At 42.3% G+C, this 21,217-nt stretch overlaps 1 protein-coding gene across 10 annotated transcripts in view; it reads right to left on the reverse strand.

Annotated features, from left to right (window-relative positions):
• The window catches only part of TRPS1 (transcriptional repressor GATA binding 1), a 350,577-nt gene that overhangs the window by 10,388 nt on the left and 318,972 nt on the right, over positions 1-21,217 (reverse strand). For all 10 annotated transcript variants that reach the window (XM_056522631.1, XM_056522630.1, XM_056522633.1 and 7 more), the window contains one exon: positions 2,390-2,512. In XM_056522631.1, the coding sequence (XP_056378606.1) occupies positions 2,390-2,512 (123 nt within the window). The remainder of the gene's footprint in view (positions 1-2,389; positions 2,513-21,217) is intronic.

Raw genomic sequence — 21,217 nt, forward strand, 5'->3', positions numbered from 1 at the left:
GGAACGTTGCCTCGCATCAGCCGGTCAGTCAGTGTCTGCTGACTGCGTCTCCCTTCCACAGTTTCGGGCACTTTTTATGGATATGGATTCACAATAAAAAAGACTTTTTCCTTTTCTTGGTGAGTACAACCTGTTTTCCTATTTTACTCTTTTTTGGATTATTACTGAATCTTGGATTAGCAATAATTTTTGTTACTTTACCTGCATTCCTAGACTTTGCACTGTCGTTTTTTTTTTGTAAGCCCTTATTATGGTATTGGTGCCGGCCCTGCTTCTTTAAGCCTAGTCCATTATATTAGGGATTTGCTATCTAAGTAACTTTATTTGTTATTCCTACCAATAATATTATGGCTTATTAAGCCATACATGAATGAAGTTGTGTTGCACTAAATATCAGTGGGGTCCTGCCAGTTGAATCCCGGCAAAAAAGTGACATTTCCTAGTGATAGCATTGCAATGATGAGGATACCCCCATTAAAATTTAGGCTTAGGAGCTGAAATCCTGGCCATCAAGTAGGAGACACATGTGGCAACAGGATTGGCCTAACTGAGGCATCATAAACCATTCTAAAGGTGGCCATATACTTTATGAATGGTTCCTCTAATGTGTGGGGGTGTCCCAACTTACCAGTGATAACAAATGTTGTCATAAAAGATTACCCAACATGTTTAATCCTTTAGATTTCAAGGGAGATAAACCACTGCCAGGGATGTACGGAGGGGACACAGATGTCTGACAATGATTTAATTCCCTCTCGATATTGAGAATACATGCATGCTTAGCCTTACATGCATGTATAGGGGGGGTTAGGTTTGGCAGCTGAAGGAGTATTCGGCCAACAGCTATCTTATTTGGTTAGCCTAAGTCAATGGTTGGTGGCATTTGACTGGTGTAATATTTATCAACTGATAAAGATTCCTTGAGAACATAATCAACAGATTATAAGAATTGAGACTGCCCAGAAACGTCCATTTAAAGTATTGGGTGAATCTACAGCCAATCTAAAGACATGTACTACTCTCAACATAATCCAAATTTGCAGTGGATAAAACAACAGTGACACCAAACCCAATTTCAAATGAAATAACCATAATATGTGATGGACAAAAAAACAACTTTCTACATACTTTTCCAAATTGGTACCAGTGAGGTGAAAAAACACTTTGCCTCAATATACTTTCTAGCAAAGGTATATCTATTATATAGATATGCTACCTACACCATGTGGGACTTGATTTGGTACTGCCCTTCCTACAATTCTCCACCATCAACATTTTCTAAATATACTGCATGTCATTCTTTAATTTTCCTCATGGTTCAACATAACCCACAATGTGTGTCACAAGTTGATTAGCTTATGGAAAAAACAAATAATGATACTCGGACATAGATGTATATATACTATATGGTCTATGTGTGGTCACCCAAGTGGTTGTGGTCTAAAAGGCCACCTGTGAATGGTTTTCCCAGGAAGCTGTATGAAATGACTGTAATGTGGGAAAGTGGAATACTTAAGTATTTAAGGAACAGTAAGGGTAGACACATTTGTAGTAAGCAATAAAGCACTGCTGTAACTTCAATCAATTACTAAAACTAGCCGAACCAATAAATATGGTTAGTTGAAACACTTGCTATCTGGCTTATAGTGGTAGCATATGTCATTTTCATTGGTGTGGATTACATATAATCAAGGACCCAAATTTGAAATACTGGGGTTAAAGGGGTATACTAAATTAAATAATGTATTCCCTATCAACACCTTTTACTATCGGCAGCTCCACAGACAATGAATGTAAGTGAGAAGTGCATGCATGACTTGCCATTCCATTCAAAACAGCACTTGGGTCCCCGTAATTAGGATTGCAGGGCATCTCAGCGGTCAAACCCCACGGGATCTGAAATATATTCCCTTTCCTGTAGGTAAGGAAATATGTGATTTAAATGTGTATTCCGGCCCTAGCCATCTTATCCCCTATCCAAAGGATAGGGAATAAGATGTCTGATTGCAAGGGTCCCGACGCTGGGACCCCCGCAAACTCAGTGTAGCACTTGGCATTCTAAATGATTGGTTCCAGCAGCAGGGGTCGTGATGTCACGCCATTCCCCCTCGTGATGTCCCTCCACGCCCCCTCCATTCATGTCTATGGGAGGGGGCGATGTAACCCTTTAAGTTGAAATACCCCTTTAATATTGTATGGGGCTAGGCCTTCAATGTTTGCACCTGTATCACCTACATCATACATTGATCTTCTATGATCTATAAGGTATCAAAAACTATATGAATCATATCAATAAATGGATGACTGTACATTTCATATAGGAGATTCATAACTAATTTATATTTTTCTAAACCTGGCAATAAAACTTTGAAACATTAGCTTTGCCTACCGAGTGCAGTTTCTGGTAGAGGCCACAGGCGTTGCAGACGTAGCCACCATTTGCATTCTTTCGCCAAAGTGAAGTCTTTGTGGTTAAGCAGTTGGCACAGAAAACCCCGGAGCCTCTACGTCTCTGAAAAATCAAGAAAGGAAAACATACATCAAACACGAGCAATAATATTATTCTTACAAAGAGTGAAATTAGCAGAGGTTTTCTTTAACGCAACCGTACAAGGTCCATCCTTTTGGGAGAAAAACAGGCCAAGTTTTCAGGCCAAATTAAGCACAAATGGAATTGTCTTCATCATAATTAGATCTAGTTGTTCTAATGAATTACTCTGCTTTTAGAAATAAAATATATATACTGGGGCTGCCGGCTGAAAGTAAAGATTAAATGTCGTCTACTAAAAAAATTGGCAGAAGAGCTGCAAAAGAAAATAAGAGAAAAACTATAAAATCATTTTTTACCTATATAGATTAATAAATGGCCTGACAAGTATGTAGTCATTAGGCAAATGAAACTCTACTGAATTAGTCGGAGGACTCCAAATGGATAGTACTTAACAATAAGAAGGTAACTTAATCAAATGGTTAGAGATATAAATGGTGTTTAATCTTTAAAGCAGTCATCAGTTTAAATAATATAATGCAATATAATAATAATAAAAATGTAAAAATCTTTATATATGTGTGTGTGTGTATATATATATATATTGTTACGCCGAGCGCTCCGGGTCCCCGCTCCTCCCCGGAGCGCTCGCCACATCCTCGCTACTGCAGCGCCCCGGTCAGATCCACTGACCGGGTGCACTGCGATACCGCCTCCAGCCGGGATGCGATTCGCGATGCGGGTGGCGCCCGCTCGCGATGCGCACCCCGGCCCCCGTACCTGACTCACTCTCCGTCGGTCCTGTCCCGGCGCGCGCGGCCCCGCTCCCTAGGGCGCGCGCGCGCCGGGTCTCTGCGATTTAAAGGGCCACTGCGCCACTGATTGGCGCAGTTGTTCTAATTAGTGTGTTCACCTGTGCACTCCCTATGTATACCTCACTTCCCCTGCACTCCCTCGCCGGATCTTGTTGCCATTGTGCCAGTGAAAGCGTTTCCTTGTGTGTTCCTAGCCTGTGTTCCAGACCTCCTGCCGTTGCCCCTGACTACAATCCTTGCTGCCTGCCCCGACCTTCTGCTACGTCCGACCTTGCTCTTGTCTACTCCCTTGTACCGCGCCTATCTTCAGCAGTCAGAGAGGTTGAGCCGTTGCTAGTGGATACGACCTGGTTACTACCGCCGCTGCAAGACCATCCCGCTTTGCGGCGGGCTCTGGTGAATACCAGTAGTAACTTAGAACCGGTCCACTAGCACGGTCCACGCCAATCCCTCTCTGGCACAGAGGATCCACCTCCTGCCAGCCGAATCGTGACATATATATATATATATATATATATATATATATATATATATATTATAGAAGGAGAATATTCACTTGCACTCACCGGTCCTGTGACTTGCTGTGTTTCGGACAATTCCGTTCCGTTGCGCTGGGAGACGACGGGATGAAGGTGCTCAGAGGCTAACAGCCGTTTTCGTGCACAGCCTAATGGCTGTGCGCGAAAACGGCTGTTAGCCTCTGAGCACCTTCATCCTGTCGTCTCCCAGTGCAACGGAATTGTCCGAAATACAGCAAGTCACAGGACCGGTGAGTGCAAGTGAATATTCTCCTTCTATAATACATATGTACACTAGCACTTTACTTCACTTAGCACCCCGGCAGTGAAATGTTATTTAGCAGCTACGGCCGCTGACACCGCAATTAACACTCTCATTCCCAGGTCTAAATATACAAACAAAAAAGAGCAGTGCCCTCCAAAATTTTCTACAAATATATATATATATATATATATATATATATATATGTCAATATTCTATGTGTGTTTATCCAGTGGGATCTACTCAAATGGTAATAAACTGCTTCACATGCTCTAGATTAAAATAACAGAACTAGTAGTATACATAAATCATGGAACACATATGACCCTTTTGTGGTGTGGGCTACACCATAATGGCTGTCTAAGTCTACCATGAAGTGACACTTGGTCAATAACTCCTTTGCTATGTATTGTACTAAAGATGCTAGTTACTCACTCTGTTGGTAGCTAAGCTGGAGGTGACGTTGGAGAGATTGACACTAGACATACTGTTAAAGAATTTGCCCATTTTCAACTGGAGCAACCCCTTCCTCAATAGCCAACTTCCAATGGTGTCTTTAAAACCTGCCCTCAGACATTAACTGAACACCTTATGCAAACATTTTCACAGCAATATGGTTAGTCCTGTGCCCTAAATGGCGGTGCATTACACAATAAATCAAAGAACTCCAATGTCAAACTCCGCCCACTCGGAACCTAAACACAATCTATACAATTTTAGATGAGAACTGAAAAGTCATATATTATTTAAGAAAATTAAATCATATCAGTTCTTTAAGAACGGCATTATACACACTTAAAATAAATCCTTTAACCTTAATTGCTTTTTGACAAGTCTAAACACCCAGTCCACAAATGTGTATTCTTCCTCGTGGGAGCAGTTTAAGCAGGAGTTATAATGTAGAAACCTAGGAACTGCCAGAATCCGAAAAATAAATACTTTTTCTGAAGCTGGCAATTTTCACTAATTTATTCACAAATCTAATAGAAAATGTCACTGTCAATTGTTGCTTCTCAGCAAAAAGGCAAGAAAAGACTGCAAAGAGATTTATTAAGCATGACTGCCGAGATAATGAACCCTCTAAATTAAGGGCATTCGCAATATCCACCAGGAGAAAATGAACATGTAGAGCAACAATTCGAGAACATATTACTTACCTATAAAGGGATTATTGTCATTTTACAAAAGATACACAATACTTTTCTAAAATGTTCTTTATATGTATATTGGGAAATGCATATTGGCAGACGGATGCATTAGGGGTATCTACTTTAATTACTTTCATGTACCATATTATGAGGGCCATAAGGGGAAGGCATTAATGGAATACATAGAAGCAAAAAGAGCTTCACAGCAACAATAGAAGGGTCAAAACTCGTGTGGATTCTGGCCAAATATGCACTCCCTTGTTTGCCGACATTGCAGTACCTCTAGGGAGGTTCTTAATGTCCCCAAGCAGGAAAGGGTCCACAATATGGATTGGCTATATAGCATGTTTCCCCTTGGGCCAAATTGTCAGTAGCCTTTCAACTAATCAGAACAGAACAATAAGTGTCCCTATATTACAAGGATACCTACTGATTTCAAAGGCAGCTCTGCAATGCCTTATTAAGGTAAGAATTTTAAGGTAAGAACCTACAAAGTGGTATCTACAGAGATAACAGTTGAGTCTGAGGGTTTCAGCAGCAATACCTCCCACTATCAGCTAGTCAACAGGACACCAGGTTTGTGGAACAAAGTTGTCCAAAATGGTCAACCCATTTGAATAGGGACATCTATGTCCTAAGTGAATGTAATCTGTGCAAGAGGCACTCACCAAAAAGCCCAACAAAACAAACAATTAGCGGGTATTGTACTAAGAAAAGAACTTACTGTGTGGTTTCTACAGGGATAGCAGATGAATTTGAGGGTCTAAGCAGCAAGACCAGCCATAAACAGCTAAGCACTAGGATACAAGCTTCAATGTTGTCAAAAAATGGACAATCCCATTTAAAAATATATAAATGTCCTGCGTGAATGCTGCCAGTGCAAGAGGTACTCACCATAAAGCCCAATCAAACTGAAGATTAGTGGGCTGGATATAGCACATAGTATAGAATGAGTAAAACAGGACATTATTTGGGCTGTGACAAAAAGGTAGTGCGGATAACCCTGATTATAACAATACTAACCTGCCCCTGATCCATGGTCTGATTCGCCCGTTATCCTCTTTAATCTGGCAGGAAGGCTTGGTGCACAGCAGGAGCACGCTGAGCACGCAGTGGTGATGCAAATATGCTCCTGCTGTGCACCAAGCCTGATAAGGGATTACAGGAGATAACAGGTGAACCAGACCATGGATCAGGGGTAGGTAATCAGTAAGTGGCACCCGGACTACCTGCCTATACAAACAGGTTAGTGCGGGTGACATTGATGACAGTTTATGTTTAATGTGCCACCTAGGAAAGAAGGTCCTGGTGATTGTCAGTGCCCATTGCGTTGATCATCCGTAGAAGAGAGTCCTGGTGATTTGGTCAGTGCCCATTGCGTTGATCATCGGTAGAAGAGAGTCCTATGCCGGTTTGCTCCACCAGTGTCAGAAAGCAGTGCTATATCAGGCACCTAGCACTAGTTTGGTCTATCTCTACAGTGCATATTTTTGGCCTGCAGGATTCTTGAAATATAAGAACAATTAAGATAAATTGAAACCAGAAAGATGGCCCAAACTGTGAATGAGATCTATCTGCTTCATCCAACAGGGTTGAGAACAACGTCTAGCAAAATTCACTTTAATAAACAGAAAATTACCTTTATTATAAACCAGCAATTTTAAAGGGTTTATTCCAATTTCACCAATTTATTTAACACAAGTCTGTGCTGCAGAAGGGAAGTCGAGTGCCAAGAAGAATACAATGGATGTAATTGTACTGTGATACATTTAAAATAATATCCTTTGTGCAGACATAATTTTGGCCTGAAGACTGGAGCACTTTCTTGGCACTGAGTGGGCATTTGATTCATCAAGTGTTTCACAATGCATAAGAATTTAGGGGGGAAAAAAAAGGTAGACCCTGGTACTGAGCCAGTTCTCTGTGGATGCTTTAGCGGGAGCACCTTAGCTAAACTAATTACAGACAAGCTGTTTCGGATGCCTTTCCCATCTGATTGTCAACTATTCAATATGGACACTGAGGCAGAAGTGAGAAGAAGAGATGGAGATTTGCATAATTGCCAGGCACCCCCCCCCCAATTACTATGATTTGGGGAGTAATGTCATTTGCTGGTGTTGGTCCACTGTGCTTCATTAAGCCCAAGGTCAACACATTAATCTACCAGGAGATTTTGGACCTTTTAAGTTGCATTAAAGGGGTACTCCTATGCTAAGACATCTTATCCCCTTTCCAAAGGATAGGGGATAAGATGCCTGATCGCGGGGGTCCCGCCGCTCGGGACCCCCGTGATTTTGCACGCAGAACGTCACGTCACGGCCCCGCCCCCGTGTGATGTCACGCTCTGCCAACTCAATGCAAGCCTCAATGCAGCTGTCACGCCCCCTCCCATAGGCTTGCATTGAGGGGGCGGAGCGTGACATCACACGGGCCAAGGCCGTGACGTCACAATGCTCCGGCCCCCGTGATCGCCAGTAATCAGACTCGGAGCGAACATGCTTCGGGGACTGATTATAACAGAGTGCTGCATGCAAGATCACAGGGGGTCCCCAGCGGCGGGACCCCCGCGATCAGGCATCTTATCCCCTGTCCTTTGGATAGGGGATAAGATGTCTTAGCGCCGGAGTACCCCTTTAATGAAATACAATGGACTTTTGCTCGATATTCAAATTTTTCAAGTTTCACCTGCATTGTAAAAAGGACTACAAATAGCTACAGATAAGAGAAATGCTTAAAAATAACCCACTTAAAGATGACAACGGCCCTTTTTCACTCCAGCGGGGGTATTCTGCACCATGTGTATTCCCAGCTCAGAACATGTAGACTGTCCTGTGAATTATTCAGCATTTCATTAATCAGTCTCAGTCAATATCAGCAGCCGTAGCGCCCCTCAGCCACATTATACGCGTTCAATAACCTCACCCACAATCATTTATCAGCGCAACAGGCACAATCTACTGCTGGGATCTGATCCTTCTTCGATAGCTGCGAAAGACGGAATGATTTGCTTTGTTTCATATAAAATGCACATACATTATAGTAGAACGCAGGCTGTGCCCGTAAAGATTCTAAGTATATGTAGGGCGGTTTATTATGCAAAGTCCTAGATAGATATCTCTATTTAGAAAATGTTTAAATTGTAAGATAGTCTTCCTAGTCCTATACAGTTGACAAGTCATATGTTTAAAGGGACACAGAATTCTAGGTAAAGCAAGCTACTGCAGGGTTCATCTATAATTTGCAGTTCTGCTAGAGCTGGTGGGCGGAGCTCTTTCCTCCCCCTCCTAAACTTTTATTGATTGTATTGCAGACACAAGGCAAAGCTAAGCTGATTTTCGGAGTGTAGCACATTCTGCCAGGAGAGGGGGGGGGGGGGTAGGGGATAAGGCTTGTTAACAGGAGAAAGAAGCATTTATATCTAATAAGATATAATATAAAGCTTCCTATACTCCATTGTAATACTGATTTATGCAAAGTTTGTTCAAAGGATGGGGTCTAGCTAACAAATAAGAGAAAAACTGTTTGCCCGAGTCAAGATTGGCAGATTTTTAACACAAATGAACAAATGAATTAGAAAACTAAGGAAGGACAACAAGCACCAGCAGTTCGAGATTGCTAAAAGGCCCTTAAAAGTTAGGTAAGTAGCTATATGGATTTAAAGATAACAGATAACTATTGTTTTGGGAGGAAAAATACCAAACAAATGTATCTTATTTAGATTATTTTGTGGATCTAGGACAGTGCTTCTCAACCAGGGTGCCTCCAGCTGTTGCACAACTACAACTCCCAGCAAGCCCGGACAGCCTTGCTGGGAGTGGTAGTTTTGCAACAGTTGGAGGCACCCTGGTAGGGAAACACCGATCTAGGACATGTTAGTGCACAATAAATGTCCTTTTGGTGTTATTTGCTATACACAAAACACGGATGTAACTCCGCTCACAGTTTATGTATAAATTAATAAAAAAAAGTTAGAAGCGATTTTAATCTCTGAGTCATTTCCTTGTAGGCGTTCGCAACCATCAAATGTTCCACGGTTTATTTTTTCACACACAAGTTCCTTTTTTTTTCTATAGCATTAACTGCATAACCTACAAAGTACATTACATGTCTGTGAGGAAGGATTACAGTGAAGAAGCAAGGATTTGGCAAACATTTAAAGGGGTACTCCGGTGGAAAACTTTTTTTTTTTTTTTTTTTTATTACTGGTGCCAGAAAGTTAAACAGATTTGTAAATTACTTCTATTAAAAAAAATCTTAATCCTTCTAGTACTTATTAGCTGCTGAATACTACAGAGGAAATTATTTTCGCTCGCGGCGTTCCTCTCTCTGCAGCGCCCCGGTCAGACCCGCTGACCGGGAGCGCTGCACTGACTCTGCCGGCGGGGATGCGATTCGCATAGCGGGACGCACCCGCTCGCGAATCGCATCCCAAGTCACTTACCTGTCCCGGTCCCCAGCTGTCATGTTCTGGCGCGCGGCTCCGCTCTCTAGGGCGCATGCGCGCCAGCTCTCTGAGATTTAAAGGGCCAGTGCACCAATGATTGGTGCCTGGCCCAATCAGCCTAATTAGCTTCCACCTGCTCCCTGGCTATATTACCTCACTTCCCCTGCACTTCCTTGCCGGATCTTGTTGCCCTTGTGCCAGTGAAAGCGTTTCCTTGTGTGTTCCTAGCCAGTGTTCCAGACCTCCTGCCGTTGCCCCTGACTTCGATCCTTGCTGCATGCCCTGACCTTCTGCTACGTCCGACCTTGCTCTTGCCTTATCCCTTGTACCATGCCTATCTCAGCAGTCAGAGAGGTTGAGCCGTTGCCGGTGGATACGACCTGGTTGCTACCACCGCTGCAAGACCATCCCGCTTTGCGGCGGGCTCTGGTGAATACCAGTAGCAACTTAGAACCGGTCCGCCGACACGGTCCACGCCAATCCCTCTCTGACACAGAGGATCCACCTCCTGCCTGCCGAATTGTGACAACAGTGCTCTCTGCTGACATCTCTGTCCATTTTAGGAACAGTCCAGAGTATGAGGAAATCCCCATAGCAAACGTATGCTGCTCTGGACAGTTCCTAAAATGGACAGAGATGTCAGCAGAGAGCACTGTGGTCGTGATGTCAGCAGAGAGCTCTGTGTTCCAAAAAGAAAATCATTTCCTCTGTAGTATTCAGCAGCTAATAAGTACTGGAAGGATTAAGATTTTTTTAATAGAAGTAATTTACTAATCTGTTTAACTTTCTGGCACCAGTTGATTTAAAAAAAAGTTTTCCACCGGAGAAACCCTTTAAGGACACTAATATATATATATATATATATATATATATATATATATATATATATATATATATATATAATTTTTTGGGGGATAGAACCATTCATGATGACCTATAAGAATATTTTTTTTATTTACTGCTGTGATCTGATCCTTCTTCGATAGCTGTGAAAGACGGAGTGATTTGCTTTGTTTCATATAAGGAGTATATTATAGTATAGTATAGTTATAGTAGAACTCAGGCTGTGCCCTTAAATAATCTAAGAAGTATATGTAGGATGGTTTATTATGCAAAGTCATAGATAGATAATTTTAGGATAGTCTTCCTAGTCCCATACAGTCGAGAAGTCATTTGTTTAAAGGGACACAGGATTCTAGGTGAAGCAAGCTACTGCAGGGTTCATCTATAATTTGAAGTTCTCCTAGAGCTGGTGGGTTGAGTTTCCTCCTCCCCCCATTGCAGCAGGTTCCCATTTTTTTCAATGGGATTCAGCTGCACAGTGTACACGGCTAAATGTTCTGCCAGCACCTACTGTCTACATTCTACAAAAAATCTTTTGTGTGAACATACCCTTACTATTGCCCTATACAAGAAGTAAATCTACATTACTACAGCATCATCCAGGGATCCAATCTGCAATATATCAGCCAACAATATACTAAAGGAAAGTCAATCAATCCATAACAACATAACCCCTTTGTGTCAGCTTTGAGAACCCTGCTCCCAATGACTTCTATGGAAAATGGGGAACCACACAGAAAATTTGTTATGTCCCTTTTTTCCCACAAGGTAAGGGGCTAAAAGTCCCTCTAAAGGCAAAGGGAACCTTACGGCTAAGCCCCACCCCCCATATGCTGCCCGAACAGGGTATAGAATATGCCAATGTGCACGTGGCTCTGGGGGCCCTCCTTTCCAATTGTAGAACATCTTTTCTTATAGCGATGTGTAGAACTGTTCCTCTGCTGTTACTACCAAAAATGTATTGCTGAATAGCCAACTGGGCGTTACCAGTTGAGGATGTGTCCTTCTTACCATGATATCCAATCAAATCAGACAGAATAAGGATACATCCACCAACTGATGACATCCAGTTCACTATTTAGTCATACAGGAGGACATTTATCAAAACATGTGCAGAGGAAAAGTTGCTGAGTTGCCCATAGCAACCAATCAGGTCACTTCTTTCATTTTTGAAAAGGCCTCTGTAAAATGAAAGAAGGAATCTGATTGGTTGCCATGGGCAACTAATCAACTTTTCCTCTGGACAGGTTTTGATAAATCTCCTCTGGATCAGAGGATCAGCACAGAGTTATGAGATGTTCTGTACATGTATTCACTAAAACTGAGAGGTCAAGAGAGGCCACAGATTCTCTTTAACCCCTTAAGGACGCAGGACGTAAATGTACGTCCTGGTGAGGTGGTACTTAACGCACCAGGACGTACATTTACTTCCTAAGCATAACCGCGGGCATCGGAGCGATGCCCGTGTCATGCGCGGCTGATCCCGGCTGCTGATCGCAGCCAGGGACCCGCCGGCAATGGCCGACGCCCGCGATCTCGCGGGCGTCCGCCATTAACCCCTCAGGTGCCGGGATCAATACAGATCCCGGCATCTGCGGCAGTTCGCGATTTAAATGAACGATAGGATCGCCCGCAGCGCTGCTGCGGGGATCCGATCATTTATAACGCCGCACGGAGGTCCCCTCTCCTTCCTCCGTGCGGCTCCCGGCGTCTCCTGCTCTGGTCTGTGATCGAGCAGACCAGAGCAGGAGATGACCGATAATACTGATCTGTTCTATGTCCTATACATAGAACAGATCAGTATTAGCAATCATGGTATTGCTATGAATAGTCCCCTATGGGGACTATTCAAGTGTAAAAAAAAATGTAAAAAAATGTAAAAGTAAAAGTAAAAAAAAAGTGAAAAATCCCCTCCTCCAATAAAAAAGTAAAACGTCCGTTTTTTCCTATTTTACCCCCAAAAAGCGTAAAAAACATTTTTTATAGACATATTTGGTATCGCCGCGTGCGTAAATGTCCGAACTATTAAAAATAAATGTTAATAATCCCGTACGGTGAACGGCGTGAACGAAAAAAAATAAAAAAAAGTCCAAAATTCCTACTTTTTTTTATACATTTTATTAAAAAAAAAATTATAAAAAATATATTAAAAGTTTTTTATATGCAAATGTGGTATCAAAAAAAAGTACAGATCATGGCGCAAAAAATGAGCCCCCATACCGCCACTTATACGGAAAAATAAAAAAGTTAGAGGTCATCAAAATAAAGGGATTATAAACGTACTAATTTGGTTAAAAAGTTTGTGATTTTTTTTAAGCGCAACAATAATATAAAAGTATATAATAATGGGTATCATTTTAATCATATTGACCCTCAAAATAAAGAACACATGTCATTTTTACCATAAATTGTACGGCGTGAAAACAAAACCTTCCAAAATTAGCAAAATTGTGTTTTTCGTTTTAATTTCCCCACAAAAATAGTGTTTTTTGGTTGCGCCATACATTTTATGATATAATGAGTGATGTCATTACAAAGGACAACTGGTCGCGCAAAAAACAAGCCCTCATACTAGTCTTTGGATGAAAATATAAAAGAGTTATGATTTTTAGAAGGCGAGGAGGAAAAAATGAAAACGTAAAAATTAAATTGTCTGAGTCCTTAAGGCCAAAATGGGCTGAGTCCTTAAGGGGTTAAAGGGGTTATCCAGAATTGGAAAGAAAACATATCAGAAACAGTGCCACCATTGTCCTCAGTTTATGTATGGTATTGCAGCTCAGATCCACTTAACTGGATGGAGCTGAGTTGTAATGCCGCACACAACCTGAGGGCAGGGTTTGCACTGTTTTTAGAAGAGAATAGCTTTATTTTTATTTTTTATTTTTTTATCCTGGAGAATCCCTTAAAAGCTATTTAGAGCCAAGGTGGTCCAAACCCCATTATAACAACACTAGAAAACTTTCTGCCCACCAAAAGCTTTCACATATTCCCTCAGATTTGGCAACAATTCTGCGTCTCCTGCACGAACTGTATTTCTATTGTAACCTCATAGAAACAAAAGTAAGAATTTTCTTAATTTCTACATTTTCCAATCAGTTTTTAATGAAGAAAGCCAGAGAAAGCAAGCCACAGGGTGTCAGTGATTCCTAATAAGTTTTACATTTGCATATCTCGAGAACTATTCATACCCTAATATCTGCGTCTACATCTCATTAGCTGTGTAAGAACTTTACACGTCAAGAAGTTAGTTTGTGCTGAAGGCAGAGAATTGTGCCCAGAGGAGCAGCGAGAGCGATGAAATATAATTTAGGGACAAAACAGCTACTTTGCCTTTTCAGACTGCCTACCTATGTTGACCTGACACACACACTTATTAGGCTAGGTTAACATATGTGAGGCGTCCGGCACAGTTTTCCTCCGGCGTGCTACGGAAGGAAACATGCTAGAACTGATCCCATTCATTTGAATGGGACAGTTCACAATCATCCAGCGTGTTGGGCACGCCGGAGGGCACCGGACCCAGGAACGCAGCTTGCTGCGTTCCCCTGTCTGTTGCCCAGAAACAATGGACATTGGATGCTATACAACTGATGACAAGTTGTCATCAGTTGTGGCATCAGTTGTGTCGAGATTTAGGCTGAGTTCACCTATGTCGGATGCCGAACACATGTGAATCCAGCCTTACTAGGGAAGAAATTACCTACCATTCAGTCTGCAGCCACCAAAATCCCAACATATGATGTACAAAATGAAAATTTCAGCATAACTTATTCTTAGGCTGCATTCACATCATGTTTCCACTCTTCGGCAGCCAGCTCTGGTGGTAAAATATCAAAACCGCCTGCTGCCGTATCCGTGCTGTACACCATTCTTTTTAATGAAGATAGTGACTCCGGTCAGATAATTTTCCAACTGTATCGGGTTTTTGGACCACTGTGGTCTGCTCCGGATTTTAGTCCAGTTCAAAAACCGGATACAGTTGGAAAATGACCCAGCCAGAGTTACCAGTTGAATCTGGTCAGCTCATTGAAATGAATGTGGTATAGCACGGGCCCGGCAGCAATACGGCAGTTTTGAAATTCTCAATCTGTCTGTCAGACTGTGGAAACGTGATGTGAATGCACCCCAAAATGGGGGAAAAAAAAATAGAACATTTTTTTTCATCTCTGCAGCATTTAAAATAAGAGGCAACAAACGTATACGGAAATACTGCATTACATAATTAAAGGAGTAGTCTAGTGCAGACTATTCCTCCTCCGTTGTGCCCAGGCTGAAAAAAAAATGTAAACAAACTTTCGCTCACCTTCCTGAGTTACCCCAGAGCGCCGCTACAGCTTATAGGTCCTCCGGTCCCATCTTCCTTCTTTCATGTGCACGAATCGTGACACGGCGCTCAGCCTATCATCGGCCGCAGAGATGTCCCGCCTCGGCCAGTGATAGGCTGAGCGCTGTGTGATGATCCGTGCACAGGAAGAAGAAAGATGGGACCGGAGGACAACAGAGTTGGAATAGTCTGTCCTAGACTACTCCTTTAAAAGGACAAAAGGACTGTCAACTGTGGACAATCCCAGAAGGATCCCCAGAAAATAAGCTGATTGCAGGGATTCCCACTGCTGAGACCTCTATCAGTCAATCAGCATCTGTGGCAGAACCTAAGAGCAAATGTTTGAAGTCTTTATAAAACCACCAGAGGAGAAATGAGGCAATACACAGCTCCTATTAAAATTATGGGTAAAACATAGAAAGGTTGTTTATATATTGGTTGAGAATAAGAGGCAGGTTTTCTCAAGACATCTGGTTGCCATTGGGAGGCCTTAAAAACATTAGTGCCATTTGTTACTTTCCACTGTAACAGACTCTGATAAAGCTGTAAAAAACCTCAGCCCTTCTATCTGTCCAGAGAAGAGCTGAAGGCGAACTTATATGTTTTACGGACGACGGTATAAGTTTCGTCATTAATGGAAGTCACAACACTCAACTGGATAAGTTATACCATACACCAGGTACGGGTACGCTTCCAGTAGTTGCAGACCACCTGAAGAAGCGCTGTTAGCGCAAGATAGCTATCACACCTCCTGTTGGTGTCCCATGCTGTTCACCTGCTGTTTATGATGAATAAAGTACAGAATTTTATTTCATATTTGGTGAGTGCCTCCGACATCTCTTCTTCAACGTTGGTTCTGCATTGTTACGCTACTACTATAAGGACTGAGCACCCCAATTTCATTCATTTGTTCTCTGGACTGTACTCTCCAACGTGACCCAGGTGCCTTGGGGCACAGTTGAACAAATACCAGTGCCGACTACTCTTTCTCTAACTAGAGTTTGCCTGTGACACTTGTAATGGCATTGTTTACCCATAAAAGACCCTAAAGCTAAAGCTGCCCATACACATTAGATATATGGCCCAAACACAATCCCATCCCAACTGTCCATTTTAGATGATGGCATTCACATATTAACATAAAGCCATATAGAGGCAACAAATGTCACATAGTAAAAGCCCTATGATCCTTGCCCTGCACTTCCTAATAAAATCAATTTGTAACATCCCATAATAACATTTAATAACAATAAAAATGTGCCTCGCACGCCAGATTCTGCAGACGCTCGGCCTCACTGAACGTTACGGCACATGAACTACAATATAATGAAATACAGCTTACACAGACGTATTACTATCACTCCCGCTGACAAGCAGAATTACAATATTTCACTTCATTATAGAAAACAGTGTAATCTTTTCGAATGTTCGACTTTGGTAAAACATCTGCTTGCAATTTTTTTGTAATATGTTTTACCATTACTGTATGAAGACGTAGGCTGCGCTTCCAGATTCCAGTCTATAAAACTGATGATGATCTATGGATATAATACAGTTAAGGCATATGTATCCTGTATGTATGTATTTGTCAAGGCATAAATCTATAAGGGGGTTATGTAGTCAACCATGCAAATGTTATGGTTATAGAAAGCATATATATTGTGAGACAGTGACAGGAATGGTGGTCAGAGATTGCTCTATTTCCCCAAGATATCTGTCATATATGGATACCAGGTTTTAGGAAGAGCATGTCTTATCCTGGGAAAGTTGGGTGAAATATGGAAAACCCAAAAATTATTAAATCCCTAACAAGACTGAGCTTGCTAGTGACATTGGTAAGTCCTGTAAACAGGCCTGGATTTTTATGGGATGAAAGGCAGATTTGGTAGTGGGTCAGATCAGCACAGGTGCTGAAGGCAGCACATCACTGGGTTTTAAAAACTAGGTGAAAGTAAGTCTGCAAGTGATGCTGTGATGAGAGTTTAAATCTGGAGGTTTGAGGCCTCAAAAGAGGACATTATAACCTGCGTGAGTAACACATCTGTTGTAAGTTAGGTGTCTGGTAATAAGCCACCAGTACAGAAAGGTGAGTTTAATATTTATAGTTTGTGCTGGACAAGCATGATTTATTTTGTGTTTGTGTTCTTAGTCTACATTTGTTACATTTGTTTTGCTACCGAAAAAAAGAGAGGAGAAGCCCATCATATCCCCGTCTCTGACTGCTAGTTTGCTTCTACTTGACTAGTTATACAGAGCTAATTCCCACTTCATTAATATGACCATATATTATAATATATATACCGTATTTTTCGCCGTATAAGACACACTTTTTCTTCCCCAAAACTGGGGGGGGGGGGGGGGGGGGAGTTGGTGCATCTTATGCAGCAAATACACAGTAAAACAGGTGGTCCCTGCGGCCATCAAAGGCCGGGACCCACGGCTAATACAGGACATGCCCTGTATTAACCCTTCAGATGCGGTGATCAAAGCTGACCGCCACGTCTGAAGCGAAAGTGACACTAATCCGGTTGCTCAGTCGGGCTGTTCGCGACCACCGTGGTGAAATCGCGGCATCCCGAATAGCTTACAGGACACTGGGAGGGACCTTACCTGCCTCCTCGGTGTCTGCTCCATGCCGGGATCCCCTGCATGGCTGGCGCTCCCCATCGTCGTCATCATGTCATCGCGCACGCTGTCCCGTCATCCAATAGGAGCGGCGTGCGTAGTGACGTGATGGCGGCGATGGAGAGCGAGGATACCGGGCAACAGAGAAGTTCTGGAGGGACGGGGACACCCCGGTGACGCGGCGACAGCGATGGAGGGCGACATCCAGGGCAGCGGTGACGAGCGGTGACGGATCCGGAGCGGCGGGGACATGTGAGTACTACCTCCTATACCAGTGGTCTTCAACCTTCGGACCTCCAGATGTTGCAAAACTACAACTCCCGACATGCCGGGAGTTGTAGTTTTGCAACATCTAAAGGTCCGCAGGTTGAAGATCCTTGTCCTATACTTTACATTGTATTTGGTTCAGAATCTTTATTTTCTAGATTTTTAGGCTTTAAAATTGGGTGTGTCTTATATGCCGGAGCATCTTATATGGCGAAAGATACGGTAAATATGATCATCTGATCAGCAGAGTACCCGGTGTTGTCGCCTCACTGACCAGACATTGATAGCCTATCCTGAGAAAATCCCCAAACCCCTCTTTAATCTTTTTAATGTACAAATTATTGTCAGAAACTGATATACTCCCTTAACAAAAAAAAAAAAAAAAGTCCATTCCTACACTATGGAGAACCCCACATAAAATCACATCTGTACTCTATGAGTTCGCTACAAACACACCTCTATGCTGGTTTGTGATGGAATCAAAAAAAATCACAATCACATATGATTCTAATCGATCCCTATAGGGGGCAGTAGTTACAGTAATTGACAAATTATATATATATATAAAAACAAAACACTCTTGTGAGAATGACACAAGCTGTGAGAATGAAAAGTACATTTACTATACAAGGACATGTGGTAGAGGGATAAAAAAAAAAAGATGTCGAACACACTAGAATATATAGATGAGTTACAGGAAACAGCACAGGTCAAGTGGTGCTGCATTAAATCTAATATAGAGCACGTAGGACAATGTATAATGTTAATGGCATCTGGACTATAAGGATAGGTACTAGAACAGATAAAGAAATTCCAGTATTTGAAAATATACTGTATATAATAATGGACTAAAGATCAGATAGAAACTTTAAATGTTCAGCTTTTCCAGTCAAGGTAATGATATATTATATAAGCTATTGACATTGGCAGAAGCTGCACAAATCTCTCTGAAAGTTTGCTACAATGTTTCAGTCTGTCATTCAGACTATTTACAGATTTTACCATTTCATTGGCAGCAAGCCACATCTTTACAAAGGGAAAATGCACAGCCGGAAAGTATATACAGGAGCAGAGACACCTATCAAAGAAAGGAGACCCTGCTCCTGAAAATATTGAATGGAGAGGTTTGCACTGCATACACACCATGAGTAAGTGGCCCAGCAATGTACCATCGCTTAATGCTGCCCGAGTACACAATCACTGCGCTGAGCACTGAGTGTACACAACTTTGCGGCTTGATGTAAAGAAGCAGGGACACATTTCAAGAAAAGGAGACCCTACTTCTGCAAATACTGAATGAGGGCAAAGGCCAAATTCAGAGTGAATACTGCATTGCAAATTACTGTACATGAGCAGGGACATCTGTCAAAGAAAGGAGATCCTGCTCCTGCAGATACTGAGTACTGAGGAACATACTACATGCCTCACTGCTTATTTACGTAATAAATGTGGCTTACAAAATTTACCGAGTATGTGGCAATGCAGATAGCATCATGACTTATCTACACTGGGCTAAGCACAGAGCACATACAGCACCATGGCTCACTGTACAGGAGCAGGGACTCCTATCTTTAAAGGAGTTATCCAGGAAAAAATTTTTTTTTATATATATATCAACTGGCTCTAGAAAGTTAAACAGATTTGTAAAGGACTTCAATAAAAAAAAATCTTAATCCTTTCAGTATTTATGAGCTGATGAAGTTGAGTTGTTCTTTTCTGTCTAAGTTGCTCTCTGATGACACCTGTCTCGGGAACCGCCCAGTTTAGAAGCAAATCCCCATAGCAAACCTCTTCTACTCTGTGCAGTTCCCGAGACAAGCAGATATGTCAGCAGAGAGCACTGTTGTCAGACAGAAAAGAACAACTCAACTTCACTAGCTCATAATTATTGAAAGGTTTTAGATTTTTTAATGGAAGTCATTTACAGTGTTAAATTAAGGTGTTTTCTATGGTGTCCTAGACAAATGTGGTGTAGGGCACCATGGAAAGCACAGTAGTGAGTTAACAGGTCTTACAGGTAAGAGGAAGCCAGAGATGTTGTGTCACCAGGATCAATGTTGCAGCTGCTACATCTGTAGCTCATAGAGCATTGTCTAGACTAGATACAATTGTATCGACTTCTAAGCTTAGAGCAGAACTAGGTATATACAGGTTTGCATAAATGTTCTCATTAACTGACCGCAAATGTACCATATTTTTCGCCCTATAGGATGCACCGGCGTATAAGACGCACCCAATTTATAGGTGCAAAATCTAAAAAAATTAAGATTTTGAACCCAATAGTGGTCTTCAACCTGAGGACCTCCAGATGTTGCAAAACTACAACTCCCAGCATGCCCGGACAGCCGTTGGCTGTCCGGGCATGCTGGGAGTTGTAGTTTTGCAATATGCTGGAGGTCCGCAGATTGAAAACCACTGCATAGGAGGTAATACTCACGTGTCCCCGCCGCTCCGGACCCGTCACCGCTGCCCTGGATGTCGCTCTATTGCTGTCGCCGTGTCCCCGTCGCTCCGGAATGTCTCTGCTGCTGGCCGGGTATCCTCGCTCTCCGTCGCCGCCATCACGTCGTTACGCACGCCGACGCACGTACGCGACGACGTGATGACGAGGAAGGATACAGGGGATCCCTGAACGGAGAAGACACCGAGGAGGCAGGTAAGGTCCCTCCCGGTTTCCTTTAAGCACTAACCCGGCTATTCATTCGGGCTGTTTGGGACCGCCGCGGTGAAATTGTGGCGGTCCCGAACAGCCCGACTGAAAAGCCGGGTTAGTGTCACTTTCCCTTCAGACGTGGCGGTCAGCTTTGATCGCCGCGACTGAAGGGTTAATACAGGGCATCACCACGATCGGTGATGTCCTGTATTAGCCGCGGGTCCCGACCGTTGATGGCCGCAGGGACCACCGCGATAGGGGTGTATTCGCCGTATAAGACGCACCAACTTTTCCCCCCCAGTTTTGGGGAAGAAAAAGTGCGTCTTATAGGGCAAAAAATACGGTATATCTTTAAAATGATTAAACACTGGAATACAATTAGGAAGTTCTAGAACGTGTACAACTTGTGAACCCCTTTAAAATATCAATAAAATGAAAGAAAAAAAAATAAAGATACATTTCTGATATAAATTACATTAATTGCTTTCATAACTTCTATGGTACAGCTGCAGGCGAGAACAATTCATCTTTATACACTGCCATTCTAGTGACGAGGCTAGAAGTCTTCACTATGTGTCCCAGGAATATAACAAGAAAATCTGACATTGTGTGGGTGGAATAGAAATACGGATCTTTTCGATGTAAACATGTAAGGATGTGTGGTTAAAAGACGAAAAGCCAACAAACGGACTGTATAAAAAAAGCAAACTATAAAAACCCAAAAGATACAGCTGGAGAGAATACATTCTTTCTGAACTGAGCTTCTATATTCACGGCTGCGGGTGATGCTCAGGAAAACTTGAAGGCCACTTGCACTTTTTCTTTCTTTT

Source organism: Hyla sarda, chromosome 5 (assembly GCF_029499605.1).
Source record: "Hyla sarda isolate aHylSar1 chromosome 5, aHylSar1.hap1, whole genome shotgun sequence".
NCBI classification, from domain to species: domain Eukaryota; kingdom Metazoa; phylum Chordata; class Amphibia; order Anura; family Hylidae; genus Hyla; species Hyla sarda.